The sequence below is a fragment of the Felis catus genome, chromosome E1, assembly GCF_018350175.1.
Source record: "Felis catus isolate Fca126 chromosome E1, F.catus_Fca126_mat1.0, whole genome shotgun sequence".
In the NCBI taxonomy this organism is placed as follows: Eukaryota; Metazoa; Chordata; class Mammalia; order Carnivora; family Felidae; genus Felis; species Felis catus.
Window position 1 is genome coordinate 45,293,247 of NC_058381.1, and position 15,529 is coordinate 45,308,775.

The 15,529-nt window shown below is 38.1% G+C and overlaps 1 protein-coding gene across 49 annotated transcripts in view; it reads left to right on the forward strand.

The window, feature by feature from the left end:
• EFCAB3 (EF-hand calcium binding domain 3) overlaps positions 1-15,529 on the forward strand; it is a 460,207-nt gene that overhangs the window by 319,456 nt on the left and 125,222 nt on the right. For 48 of the 49 annotated variants that reach the window (XM_045044749.1, XM_045044748.1, XM_045044746.1 and 45 more), the window contains 7 exons: positions 503-607; positions 3,697-3,747; positions 4,393-4,497; positions 5,319-5,372; positions 6,054-6,158; positions 6,840-6,893; positions 7,579-7,683. In XM_045044749.1, the coding sequence (XP_044900684.1) occupies positions 503-607; positions 3,697-3,747; positions 4,393-4,497; positions 5,319-5,372; positions 6,054-6,158; positions 6,840-6,893; positions 7,579-7,683 (579 nt within the window). The remainder of the gene's footprint in view (positions 1-502; positions 608-3,696; positions 3,748-4,392; positions 4,498-5,318; positions 5,373-6,053; positions 6,159-6,839; positions 6,894-7,578; positions 7,684-15,529) is intronic. The other variant, XM_045044773.1, reaches the window with a different exon arrangement.

Sequence of the window (15,529 nt, forward strand, 5' to 3'; positions counted from 1 at the left end):
ATTATCCCATTAGCCTATAGATCTACTTTAGATGCAACTACATCCAATGTGATAATTTATAGTCCTCTGATACTGAAAAAGTTTCAAAAATCTATTTGCTATCCAGAGCTCTAGTTATTTTCTAACATAATTCATCAGATTCACCATATATATGTACATATGTATATATATATATGTATGTGTGTGTATATGTATGTGTGTATATATATATGCATATATACATATGCATATATGCATATGTATATGCATATGTATGTATGCATATATATATACATATATATATATATATATATATATATAGGAGTATATTCTATTTTTGGCTTCCACAATACATTTCTATTGTGGAATGTGTCAACATGTCCCACAGGTAGCCCTAAACAGTTTTGTTTTGTTTTTAATTATTGTGCTTGTGGATTTGTTTCATTCAGTTGGTGTGTGAATATAGCCAGTATTTTTCTTGGATATCAGTTCCTATTTTTATCCCTATTCCGTCTTCCCTAAGGTGGAAAGTGCTACACCCCTAAAATGCAAAGCATCCTGGAAAACTTGGGTTACGAGCTGGAGGATGAGGAAGTTGAGGACCTGCAGAATCGTCTGCCAACTGATGGTGAGTTTGTTGTTCCACCTTTAGGGAAAGTGAACTCCTCTAATAAAACTTCCAAATTTATTCATATGGGAAAAAATGTATCATCTCAGATCATTATTGTTTAAATCAGACATCAGTAATCTGTTAAAACAGTGACACCCCTGCAGGCCTAAATTCGTAGACACCAACTAGAAATTGACAGACCTAAGAAGCAGGTAGAGAAATGAAACAAAGGAAAGTAAAGTCAAAGAAGAAATTTTAAAACCAGCCAGGGGGGAAAAAAAAGGAAAAAGCCCTTAAATCACCATACATTTTAACTAGACTAAAAGAAGGAGATATAATAGCAGAAAAGACAAGTAATCACTTCCCCAAATCTACTTGTCTTCAGGATTATCTTCAGATGGGAGAGATTTTTCACTGGTCCTGCTTCTATCTGGGACTTCCTCCAACATTGTCTGGATACACCTGGCCCACACTTCTAGCTCCACTTTCCAGAAGAACTCTTAGGCTTGTCTGTCTTTGGTTCTTACAACACACCAGGCTGGCTATTGGAAACCTCTCTTTTGTTTTCCAAAAGGTGGAGCTACAGCTCAAGTTTGTGGTTTCTCCCTTGTCCACAGCCCCTGGAGGGTTCTCTGAGGACACTCCTGTTTACTGTTGCCACCACACTCATGAGCCTGCACAAGCAGCTTGCTGCAGAGTTGGGGAGAGGTATGGGCTTAGAACTCGGGGTGTTGGAGGTGCCCACACAGGCCAGGTGTGGGGTTCATCAGGTGAGGTTCTCCCAGAAGCTCATGGACAGGCTTATCTACTGCATCCTGAGGCAGTCAGCAGAAACCACATCCGTTGAATGCTCTTTAACATTATCTGCCTGTTCATGATCTTCTTCCTTTCCCCAGTCATAGTGGTCCCACCTCAACACTTGGGGTGCTGCAGGAGAGAAACCGGCTTCTCCAGCAGTCTTCCACACAGCTGGGGTAGCTGGACAATCACTCACAGCTATCCCTTCCTCCACGGGAGAGACTGTCACCAGCTAGTAGTATAGCCCTGCGCTGTGTTGCCTTCAGGGTGGGGCCACACTGGCAGGATTCCTCTTACCCTCTCCAGTGCATCCAAACTCCAATGGAGTGCTGGAATCTCTCCTCAGGAGAGGTGGACCTCCACAAAGGCCCACTCATTGTTGGTGTCTGCGCAAGTCATCACTCTTCTGGATTTTCCCAACCACAGAGGGCCTGTGCCTGGTTTGCAAGTTCCTGCTGGTTCTACAGCCTGTACCAAGGTCTGTCTACCTGTTACCCAGTACCCATGTGGGTAGATTCTTGCTGGGTTCCTTGGCATATGGTGCCGGATCCCACAACTCCCACAGAGACACTTTTGTTCATGGATAGATGCTGAATTCGGTTGTTAGAAAGGGGGACAAAAAGGAGGGATGTCTTATCCTGCCATGATGCTGACATTATTCCTCAACAATTACAAAGTATTAAATGCCTGCTATATACAACAAACAATATTTGGCACTTGAAATATGTTATCAATAGTCCTCAAAACAACTCTGAAAAATAGATCGTAATCCTAGTTTCTCTGACGTGGAAATTGAGAGTCAGTCACAGAAGTTAATTGACTTGACCAAAGCCACATGGCTGCTAAGTGGCAGAGTGGGGATGTCAACCCTATAGAAGCCTTTCTAGGTTTATATAAACTTCAAAGGTTTGCCCTTTCTACTAAATAATACTGCCTTGTGTAGGAGAGGTAAGGAGGACTACATAGACTGTGGTATGAATGATACCCTCAGGGGGCTGTGTGATGTGGCCCTAGAAACGAGGATTTTCAACCAGTAAGTACACAAATGAGAGATTTAGAAAAGACTGGAAATCTTGGTGGCTATGGAATTGGAAGCTTAAAGAATGTGCTGAGTAAGGGTTGAGTGTGGAAGTAGCCACATACAACATTTTAGGTAGGTAAACACATTGATGTTACAGTATACATTGCTTTTAAATCCTGCAATGGTAAGGTGGCCAAACCTCAGAATACTCCTGGAGTCCAAAGTAGAACAAGTGAAGTGGAAGGCAGGACCAGCAATGCTTTCAAAACTTTCTAGAACTACTGGTATTTACCCAATGAATGCAAAAATACTAATTCGAAGGGACACATGCCCCCCCGATGTTTATGGACACATCATCAACAACAGCCAAATAATGGAAAGAGCCCAAATGTCCATCAACTGATAAACGGATATATACAATGGAATATTACTCAGCCATAAAAAGAATGAAATCTTGCCACTTGCAACGACGTGGATGGAGCTAGAGGATATAAGGAGCTTATATGGCTAGAGGAGCTAAGCAAAATAAGTCAGAGAAAGACAAATACCATATGATTTCACTCATGTGGAATTTAAGAACCAAAACAAAAGATCAGAGGGGAGAAGAAATAGAGGGGGAAACCAAGAAACAGACTCTTAACTATAGAGAACACAGTGATGGTTACCAAAGGGGAGGTGGTGGGGGTATAGGTGAAATAGGTGATGGGGATTAAGGGTACACTTGTAGTGATGAGCACAGGGTGATTTGTGGAAGCGTTGACTCAATAAATTGTAGACATGAAACTATCAAAGTAAAAATAAAAATAAATTTAAAAATAAAACTTGCTAACACTCCTATGTACAGTATTTGATATCTTATACTGCAGCTTCTTCCTCTTTGCTATATATTTGTCATATTTAAATTCTTATTCTTGGGGCACCTGGGTGGCTCAGTCGGTTGGGTGTCTGACTTCGGCTCAGGTCATGATCGCACACTTGTGAGTTCAGGCCCCGAATCGGGCTGTGTGCTGACAACTCAGAGCCTGGAGCCTGGTTCAGATTCTGTCTTCCTCTCTCTCTGCCTCTCTTCCCCTCCCCCCTTGCCCCCCCACCTCTCTCTCTCTCTCTCTCTCTCTCAAAAAAAAATTAACATTAAAAAATTAATAAAATAAAATTTTGTTCTCCAATTCCATGTTCATCTGGGATAAACTTCTAAATTTCAGGGTTTTGTTCCACAATATGACATCTTTATAATGTTTTCTGGGTCTGAGTCATTATGGCTGGGTCTCATTTGTACATTATTTTACAGATATAAAGGTTAAGCTGAATATGCTCATGGAAAATTTAGAGCCATTCAGAGGTGAGTGAAAGCTTATAGGAAAAACTTATTATAAATAGCAATATTCTGATGCTTTTATGTTATGGTTTTAAACATTTTATTCCTATAATACTGACATTATTAGTCTTCTTGGTATATTAATGGTCCAGATTAGCTCTGAGTTACATGCTTTTTGAACAAAACTACTAAATTTTTATGTCTTACTAAAATATCCTGTGTTCTCTGGATTTTTTTTTTCAAAAATGCCCATCACTTTCCATTGTTGGAAGAGCCAAAAGTCTATGTTACCACAATAACTGGCATGATAAAATATTGGTATAAATATTTTTCTGAATAACTTATCATACAGGCAGATAAAAAGTAATATACATACCATCTTTATAGAATGATTTATATAGTCATTTATATAAGTGGTTCTAGTCTCGTATACAACTCCCATTTCAGAGTGTTGATTTATCCCATTTTTATTTGAGCATTCAAAGAGTATTTTTTTCTCTCTAGAATTATGAGATTTAGTGCTGTTTCTGACATTCCCTTAGAGTCTTGACTCAGTATTTTGACCAACCCCACTCTTAATTCTGCAATTAAACTTAGATGAAAATCATAGTTTAGAATCACTCATCACCCTTAAATTTTTCATCAGTCATAATTTACATCTTTTCAAAGGAATCAAGATTAATGTTGATGAAGTAGATGACGTTTTGAAAAACATAGGGATAGAACTCACACCTAAGGAACGCTGGAGGCTGCTAAAAACCCTGCCAATTACTTGTGAGCATTTCTGATACTGGTTTGGCCTTTAGGAGAACGTAGTTTAAGTGTATATATTATTGGGGTAGGTGGGGAATTATTAAACATTTATTAAACATATATGTATATTCAGTGCATGTATTGAGCACTTCTTAGGTTATGGGATTAAAGACAAAAATCCTTGCCCTCATGGAGGCTGCCATAGGGGATGGAGCTTACTTGATTGGGACTTAGCTTGAGGACTTCATAAAGAAATTAAGATTTTTAAATTGATAAAATTTAATTTAGTATATTAACTTTGAAATGTCTGGCAGCCCTAAAGCATAAAGAGAAAGAAGGGGGAAAAAGAGAGGAAGTCAGGTTAAAAAGTGTCAAATCAAAGAGATGGAAAGATTCAGAACAGTAAAATGGATAAATTTAAGACCTTCCTCTACTCCTTCCCTTTATTCTTTTTTTTTTTTTTAATAGACACGTACTCTTTTAAAAGTTGATTTATTTTTGAGAGGGGAAAGGGGCAGAGAGAAAGGGAGACAGAGGATCTGAAGCAGGCTGCATGCTGCTTCAGAGAGCCATGCCATATCAGAGAGCCTGATACAGGGCTCAGACTCACAAACTGTGAGCTAGATCATTATGTGAGCCGAAGTCAAACACTTAACCAACTGAGCCACCCAGGCACCCCCTCCTTCCCTTTTTCTTAAAGCCAAGAGAAGGATGTGTGGATAAGAAATGAGATAAATCTGTAAGGCAAAGCATGTGACATTGTCTTTATTAAATAGACTGTACTCTTGTTATGAATTGCTGTATCACTTTCTCTAAGACATCAATTATGACTTCTCTTATAGTTGATGGAAAGGTGTATCATGTTCGGTTGCTAGAAGGTGTAAAGACTTTCCAAGGTGAGTGATAAGCTTAATGATAGCAATAGCTTATTTCTCTTGATTATAATGCCAGGTACTGTCCTAAGTACTTGATGTCTAATAACTCGCTTAATTATCACAAAAACTCTATGAGGTATGTACTTACATTAGCACCATTTTACAAATGGGAGGTATTAACTCACTTGCCTAAGGTCACACAGTTTGAACTTAGGAAGAGGATTTGAACCCCTATTCCTAACCACTCTGTTATATTTAACAGTTAGGTTATTAACCTTTTTGTTCCCCTTTATGACTTATAATTCAAGGTCAGGTAACCACTAAGTGTGTAGAAATGGTTTACTGTTATAATGGCAGGTTTCAAACTCAGCAGCCAGAATCGTGGCTGTTGTTTCTGACATATTCCTCCATTATGAATAATAAATGAAGAATGAATAAGAAATTTCATTCCTTTTCCTTGCTTTATATTCTATAACAAATTTTAGCAGGGTGTCTTATAGCATATGTAAGGACAATGTTCTTTTCTTCACATTCCCCAGCCCTGTCCCCCGCCACCTTAGTTTTATGTTTTCCTTGAACATCTGCATGGCAACTTTGCTTTTCTCCCCCAACCCCATTGGGATTTGGTGCATAGACTTAACTAGAATTCTTTTAATAATAGGCATAGTTTCACATTTCTGTTTTGCCTCTTTATTTATTAAGGAGGGAAAATTTTAGAAAATAAACTAGAAACCATTCTGGAAAACTTGAACTATGACCTTGAAAATGAAGAAATCAAAGATCTACGGAATCATTTGAAAATTGATAGTGAGTATTTCACTTACCACTTCCTTTCAGAAAAATCTTTGAAATCTTCTCATGAAATCTGAGTATTCTTATTCAATTTCACTTCGAAAGTTAAAAGCACTTGTAGAGTTATAACATTCGAGGATGAGAAATAGGACTTCTGATTATTATTGTTAATATCATGTGAGGATCAATAGGGCGCTGGTAGATTACAATTTAGCTAGGAAAAGCAAAACAGTACTTCAGAGGAAAACAATAGAAGTTATTGAAATAGATGCTGGAAAAAGGTCAGAGATTGACAAAACCATATGAGGAGGTAAAAAAAAAAAAAAAGGTTTGGAATTGTCTGACAAGTAGTGTACAAACCAGAGGTGATCATATTCTGATTTCACAAATAAGAATGTCGGGTTGGGTTGAAATAGAAGCTCAGTGATATCTGACTTTAGACCAGTAATATGGCACCAGAGAGATATCTTTTAAGTGAAAAGGGTCAAGTGGAAAAGAATTAAAGATCTGATTTAGCATGTTAAAACACCCTCTTTAGAATTCTAGAAGGTTGTTGGATGGTTTAAGAAAATGAAAAACCAACAAATTCCCTCTATGTAAGGAATGAGAAGTTAGAAAATTTCATGGAAGAAAGGCGTCCTATTCCCAACAGCAATACATGTTTTGTTTGTGTACAATTTATGATTTGTATTCCAGATAGTGGAAGGATTTCACTGAACTCCTTTATGAGGACAGCAAATTTATTTTCTGGTGAGTGAGAAGTAATGAGGAAAAAATGTAAAATCAGGATCCTTTGTTGTATGTACATACCATATTTTAATCGTATATCCCAGTATTCCAAACTATACACAAGCCTTATTTCACCGATATACTGATGGCGTGTTTGTCTTTAAGAATATAGATGGACTTCTTATTACCTATGGTTTTAGAAGTATCATTTTTTAAGAAGTCTATTTTATTATAGGCTGGTTGGCTTTCCCCCCTTTTTTAGAGCATTAATAAAAGCATTCTTGGGGCGCCTGGGTGGCTCAGTCGGTTAAGCGTCCGACTTCAGCCAGGTCACGATCTCGCGGTCCGTGAGTTCGAGCCCCACGTCGGGCTCTGGGCTGATGGCTCGGAGCCTGGAGCCTGCTTCCGATTCTGTGTCTCCCTCTCTCTCTGCCCCTCCCCTGTTCATGCTGTGTCTCTCTCTGTCTCAAAAATAAATAAACGTTAAAAAAAAATTTAAAAAAAAAGCATTCTTTTGACAAGGCTTAAAGGAGACATGTTATCTTTTAACCCCTTCTTGTGATGCAGTTAGACAAGCCTCCCTGTATCCTTGTTCTGAAGTTATATCTCTAGCAAGTTGAGATGCTGCTATGTTATTATAATTTTCTTAAATTAGAATTGTTATGCATGAAAATGTTCACAAACCTTATCTCCCATCTTTTTAAAGGTGATAAAATTAATGCCAGTGCCACACAACTTTATCTGAAAAATGTAGGTATTGAGTTAACAAATAAAGAAAGCCAGGATCTACTGAACATACTGCCATTGGATGGTAAGCATTTCAGGCATTGCTGTGGATTTCAGAGAATATTGGGCTTAAGAGTTTTTGTATAAAATTCTCGAAGTATAACTCTTTAAAGTCCTATTAAAAATTTTAAAAGGGGTGACATCAGCAACATGGCATGGAAGCTCTTTGTCCTTTTAACCACCCTTCTTACTCAATGAATTAGAGGGCGCCTGTCTGACTCAATTGGAAGAGCAAAAAACTCTTGATCTCTGGTCCTGAGTTGGAGCCCCACATTGGGTGTAGAGATAACTTAAATAAAACTTTAAAAACAAAAACAATGAATTGGACATTCACACACAAACAAGAGTGCCTTTGGGAGTGTTTCGGGAACTAGCACCTTACTCCAAGGGACCCAGGAGGAGCCTCACCCACCTGTGCAGCCCGCAAGAGACAGCCAGCCTCCATACGGGGCTGCAGAGCCAACACAGAATTGCGTACAAATTGCGTACAACACAAAATTCCGGCAAAATTCTGTACATCTCTCTCAGTGCTGTCAGGCAAAAATCGGATGAGTGCTGACCCAGGCATGAGAGAGAATCTGCAGAAGTCTAGCCTTGCTGGAGGGAGACTCCCAACACACCATCAGAGAAAAAGAAAGAAAGAAAAATACGAATTTGGTCACAGCGGAGGCAGTAAGAGAAACTTCCCTGGCGCCACTCTCCCCGAAGCAAATAATGCACAGGAGTGATGTGTAGGCCACAGTGACCTCTCCCCTAGGGGAAAGGAAAGCAGTGAGTGAGTGTCTGAGTGCCTGGCTTCCCCAGCAGAGCAGGACCAGCTGGGAAAACCCATTTCTCTCCACCAGCACCCAGGGGACTAAGGCGGGAACTCTTAGAGGCAGAGATGAATTTCAACTGGCAGTGTTGAGATTGTGCTCAGCAGGAAGTCGACCCATGAGTCTCTGGGAATACACCTGGGGATCTCCCTATGGTTCTCAAGATTCCCAATGCCTAAGTGCTAAGCCCACACCTCCCCTTATTCTGCTGCTAGCTCCTTGAGCAGGAGTGACAACTGCGTCCTCTAGAGCGAGCTCCAGTAGTAAGCATGCTCAGAAAACCGCCAGGAGTGGCAAGTGAGAAACCATAAACTTGAGCTAGAGCGCCACCTGGTGGAAAACAAAAGTTTTCAATAGCCAACCTGGTGAATTCTAAAGACCATTAAAAATATATATAAAAGCTTAAAATTTGGCCACAAAGTCATTCTGACAAGTATAAGGTAACATCTCTTTGTGGTCCTGATTTGCATTTCCCTGAGATCTCGCCTTACACCCATCAGAATGGCTAGAGTCAAAAAGACATGAAATAACTGGTAGTGGTGAGAATGTGGAGAAAAAGGAATGCTCATTCACTGTTGGTGGGGATGTAGATTGGTGCAGCCATTGTGGAAAACAGTATGGAGGTTCCTCAAAAAATTAAAAATAGAAATACCATATGATGCAATAATTCCACTACTGGGTATTTACCCAAAGAAAACAAAAACACCAATTTGAAAAGATGTGTGCACCTCTGTGTTTATTGCAGCATTGTTTACAACTGCCAAGATAGGGAAGCAGCTCAAGTGTCCAATGATAGATGAATGGATAAAGAAGATGTGGTGTATATGTGCAATGGAATATTACTCAGCCATAAAAAAGGATGAGATCTTTCCACTTGCAACAACATGGATGGACCTAGAGAGTATTATGCTAAGTGAAATAAGTTAGAGAAAGATAAATACCATATGATTTCATCCATATGTGAATCTAAAAAGAAATAAAGATTATACAAACAAAAAGCAGAATCCGACCTATAAATAGAGACAAACTGATGGTTGCTGTGGCGCAGGGGGAGTGGAAGTTGGGCAAAATGGAAGTAGGAGTTACAAGTGTCCAGTTACAGAATGTATACATCATGGGAGTAAAAGGTACAGCATAGGGAATATAGTCAATGGTATTGTCATAGTGCTGCATAGTGACAGGTGGTATCTACGCTTGTAGTGAACATAGCATAACAGAGAGAGTTGTTGAATTACTATGTTGTGTACCTGAAATTAATGTAACATGTATTGACTATACTCAAATTTTAAAAAATATGTTGAAAAAAATTAAAATTAAATTTGGCCACAAAGTGAACAAGAAGAGTGGAGGAAGCATACCTTCACAAAGACAAAGGAAAAACTCATAATAACAACGCCATAGAATATAACGCCCCATCTGAAGACAACAGGCAAAAAGCTAAGGAGGTGTCTGTTCCTTCGAATGCCAAAGTAGCAACACATGACCACAGGAAAAATTTAAAATCAAGGAAATATGACATCATAAAAAGAAAATTATTATTCTTCAGAGACTGAGCTCAAAGGTATGCATATTGACATCTAGTGGATAAAGAATTCAAGATAATTGTTTTGAAGAAACTCAATGAGCTACAAGAAAACTCAAAGAAAATTCAGTGAAATCAGGAATAAATGTAAGAACAAATTGAGTTCTTTCCCAAAGAAATTGAAATTATGAAAAAGAACCAAGCAGTAATTCTGGAGCTGAAGAATTTAGTGAATGAAATGAAAAATGCAATAGAGAGCATCAGTAGCAGGGCATACAAAATGGAAGAAAGAATAAATTACTCAGAGGATAGAAGTTTTGAAATAACATAGAATAAAAGCAATAAATATTTTTTCCTTTTTTAAAATTTAAATTCTAGTTAGTTAACATAGAGTGCAATATTGGATTCAGAAGTAGAATTTAGTCATTCATCACTTACATATAACACCAAGTGCTCATCATAACGAGTGCCCCCCTTAATACCCATCCTCCATCTAGCCCATCACCCACCTACCTCCCTGTGTCAACCCTCAGTTTGTTCTCTATTTAAGCATTTCTTACCATACCTTGAGATCATAACAGTCATATATGAAAGACCCAACACTAATATCATGCTCAATGGGGAAAAACTAAGAGCTTTCTCCCTAAGGTCAGGAGCATGACAGGGATGTCCACTCTCACCACTGTTATTCAACATAGTATTGGAAGTCTTAACCTCAGCAATCAGACAACGCAAAGAAATAAAAGGCATCCAAATAGGCCAGGAGGAAGTCAAACTTTCACCCTTTGCAGATGACATGATACTCTATGGAAAACCCAAAAGATTCCAAAAAAACCTGCTAGAACTGATCCATGAATTCAGCAAAGTTGTAGAATATAAAATCAATGCACAGAAATCGGTTTCATTCCTATACACCAATAATGAAACAACAGAAAGAGAAATCAAGGAATCGATCTCATTTACAATTGCACAAAAACCATAAAATACATAGGAGTAAATCTAACCAAAGAGGTAAAAAATCTATACACTGAAAACTATAGAAAGCTTATGAAAGAAGTTGAAGAAGACACCAAAAAATGGAAAAATATTCCATGTTCCTGGATACGAAGAACAAATATTGTTAACATGTCAATACTACCCAGAGCAATCTACATGTTCAGTGCAATACCTATCAAAATAACACCAGCATTCTTCACAGAGCTAGAACAAACAATCCTAAAATTTGTATGGAACTACAAAAGACCCCGAATAGCCAAAGCAATCTTGAAAAAGAAAACCAAAGCAGGAGGCATCATAATCCCGGACTTCAAGCTGTATTACAAAACTGCAGTCATTAAGACAGTATGGTACTGGCACAAAAACAGACTCATATCAATGGAACAGAATAGGAAACCCAGAAATGGATCCACAAACGTATGGCCAACTAATCTTTGACAAAGCAGGAAAGAATATCCAATGGAATAAAGACAGTCTTCAGCAAGTGGTGCTGGGGAAACTGGACAGCGACATGCAGAAGAATGAACCTGGACCACTTTCTTACACCATACACAAAAATAAACTCAAAATGGATGGAAGACCTTAATGTAAACAGGAAGCCGTCAAAATCCTTGAGGAGAAAGCAGGCAAAAACCTCTTTGATCTTGGCCGCAGCAACTTCTTACTCAACACGTTTCTGGAGACAAGGGAAACAAAAGCAAAAATGAACTATTGGGACCTCATCAGAATAAAAAGCTTCTGCACAGTGAAGGAAACAATCAGCAAAACTAAAAGGCAGCCAACAGAATGGGAGAAGATATTTGCAAATGACATATCAGATAAAGTGTTAGTATCCAAAATCTATAAAGAACTTATCAAACTCAACACCCCAAAAAACAAATAACCCAGTGAAGAAATAAATGGGCAAAAGACATAAATAGACACTTCCCCAAAGAAGACATCCAGATAGCTAACAGACACATGAAAAAATGCTCAGCATCACTCATCATCAGGAAAATACAAATCAAAACCACCATGAGATACCACCTTACACCTATTAGAATGGCTAACATTAACGACTCAGGCAACAACAGATGTTGGCAAGGATGTGGAGAAAGAGGATCTCTTTTGCGCTGCTGGTGGGAATGCAAACTGGTGCAGCCACTCTGGAAAACAGTATGGAGGTTCCTCAAAAAATTAAAAGTAGAACTACCCCACGACCCAGCAATTGCACTACTAGGTATTTACCCAAGGGAATACACGTATGTTGTTTCAATGGGGCACATGCACTCCAATGTTTATAGCAGCACTATCAACAATAGAGTATGGAAAGAGCCGAAATGTCCATCGATGGATGAATGGATAAAGAAGATATAGTATATATATATATACAATGGAGTATTACTCGGCAATCAAAAAGAATGAAATCTTGCCATTTGCAACTACATGGAAGGAACTAGAGGGTATTATGCTAAGTGAAATTAGAGAAAAACAAATATCATATGACTTCACTCGTATGAGGACTTTAAGGTACAAAACAGATGAACATAAGGGAAGGGAAGCAAAAATAATATAAAAACAGGAAGGGGGACAAAACATAAGAGACTCTTAAATATGGAGAACAGAGGGTTACTGAAGGGGTTCTGGGAGGGGGTTGGGCCAAATGGGTACGGGCACTAAGGAATCTACTCCTGAAATCATTGTCGCACTGTATGGTAACTAACTTGAATGTAAATTTTAAAAGATAAATTAAATTTTAAAAAAGTTTCTTATGGCTTGTTTCCCTCTCTCTTTTTCTCCGCCTCCCATATGTTCATCTGTTTCATTTCTTAAATTCTACATATGATTGAAAATCATATGGTATTTATCTTTCTCTGACTTCTTTCACTTAGCACAATACACTCTAGCTCCATCTATGTCATTGCAAATGGCAAGATTTCATTCTTTTTGATGGCTGAGTAACATTCCATTGTACATATACATCTTCTTTATCCATTCATCAATTGATGGACACTTGGTCTATTTCCATAGTTTTGCTGTTGTTGATAATGCTGCTATAAACATCAAGGTGCATGTATCCCTTCAAATTTGTATTTTTTAAATGTTTGGTTATTTTTGAGAGAGAGAACAGGGGAGGGGCAGAGAGAGAGGGAGACAGAGGATATGAAGCAGGCTCTGTGCTGACAGCAGAGAATCTGATGCAGGTTCAAACTCATGAACTGTGAGATCAAAGTCAGACGTTTAACCAACTGAACCACCCAGGTGCCCCTTGAAACTGTATTTTTGTATCCTTTGGGTAAATATCTAGTAGTGCAATTGCTGGATCACAGGGTAGTTCTAGTTGTAACTTTTTGAGGAACCTCCATACTATTCTCCAGAGTGGCTGCACCAGTTTTCATTCCCACCAAGAGTGCAAGAGGGAAAAACAAAGATTTTAAAAGAGCAAAGAAAGCCTACGCGAGCTACAGAATTCCATCAAAAGACAAATATTAGAATAATCAGTTCCCAGAAGGAAAAAAGGGAAAAGGAGGCAGAGAACAGAGAAATAATAGTTGAGAACCCCCCAAATCTGGGGAACAATTTGGACATCCAAGTCCATCAAGCTAATAATAGATCATCCTATTATCTCAATGCAAAAAGACTTTATCTAAGACACATTATATTGAAACAGTCAAAAATCAATAGTATTAACTAGCTTTTTTGTGATAATCACTTCATAATCTATACAAATATCAAATTATTATGTTGTAAACCTGAAACTAATATGATGTTATATGTCAATTATATCTCAATTTTAAAAATCATTGATAAAAAGTCCTGAAAAGAGCAGTAAAAAACAAATGTAACCCAGAAAGGAACTCCCACTATATGCTATCTACAGATTTCTCAGCAGAAACTCCAGAGTTTAATCACAGATTCAAAGTGCTGAAAGAGAAAACTTGCCAGCCAAGAATACTTTATTCAGCAAAGTTATCCTTTACGTATGAAGGAGGAATAAAGGCTTTCCCAGACAAACAAAAGCTGAGGGAGTTCACCACTAATAGACCTGTCTGGCCAAGAAATACTGAATGGAGTTATTTAAGCTGAAATGAAAAGACACTATCCAGTCACCTGAAAACATACAAATGTACACAACATACTGGCAAAGGTGAAAAATATGCAGTTAGACTTTTTTAAAAACCTCCAATTCTATAATAGAATGGTGTGTTAATCAGTCAACTATAGCATAAAGGTTAAAAGAAGACTAGTAAAAATAACTATAACTACTATAAATTATTAACAAATACACATATTAAAAATAGGTCACTTGTAGCATCAGTGATGTGAAACTGAGAAATATAAGGATGAAGCCTTTGTAGGTGATTGAAGTAAGTTGCCATAAGCCTAAAGTGGACTGTTTTATCTATAAGATATTTTATGTAAACCCTATGGTGTCACAACAAAGCAAAAACCTGGATAAAATTTACAAAAGATACAAAGAGGGGAGTCAGAGGATACCACCACCAAACCTTACCAATTCATAAAGGTAGGCAGAAACAGAAGGGAAAAGAAACAATGGAACACAAACAGCCAGAAAGCGATTAATAAGATGGCATTAGTAAGTTCTGACATACCAATAACCACTCTAAATGTGAATGGATTGAATTCACCAGTCAAAAGTGATTGGATGGATAAAAACAAGATCCAACTATATGCTACCTACAAGAGACTCACTTCAGCTTTAAGGACACACATAGGCTCAAAGTAAAGAGATCGAAAAAGGCATTTAATGTGAGTGGAAACCAAAAGAAACAGGGACAGCTATGATCATATCAGACAAACTAGATTTTAAATCAAAAATGGTAACAAGAGACAAAGAAAGTCATTACATAATAATAAAGGGGTAAAATCATCAAGAAGATACAGCAATCATAAATATACACAAACTCACCATCACAGCATCCAAATATATTAAGCAAATGCTAACAGATCTGAGAGGGGAAATAGATAGCAGTACAATAATAGCAGGGGACTTGAATGTCCTGCTTTCAACAGTGAAATAAGTACATTATCTGGGGCGCCTGGGTGGCTCAGTCGGTTGAGCAGCCAACTTCGGCTCAGGTCAAGATCTCGAGGTCCGTGAGTTCAAGCCCCACGTCGGGCTCTGTGCTGACAGCTCGGAGCCTGGAGCCTGTTTCGGATTCTGTGTCTCCCTCTCTCTGACCATCCCCCGTTCATGCTCTGTTTCTCTCTGTCTCAAAAATAAATAAACGTTAAAAAAAAATTTTTTTTAAAAAGAAAGAAGTACATTATCCAAAGACAATGAACAACTAGAAATCAACAACTTGAGGAAACCTGGAAAATCTACAAATGTGTGGAAACTAAACAACACACTCTTGGCAAGTCAATGGGTTGACGAAATCAAAGGGAAATCAAAGAATACCTTGAAACAAATGAAAATGGAAATACAACATACAAAACCTATGGGATTCTTTAAAAGTAGTTCTGTTAGAGAAGTTTAGAGTGATAAATGAATATTTCAGGAAATAAGAAAGATCACATATAAGCAACCTAACTTT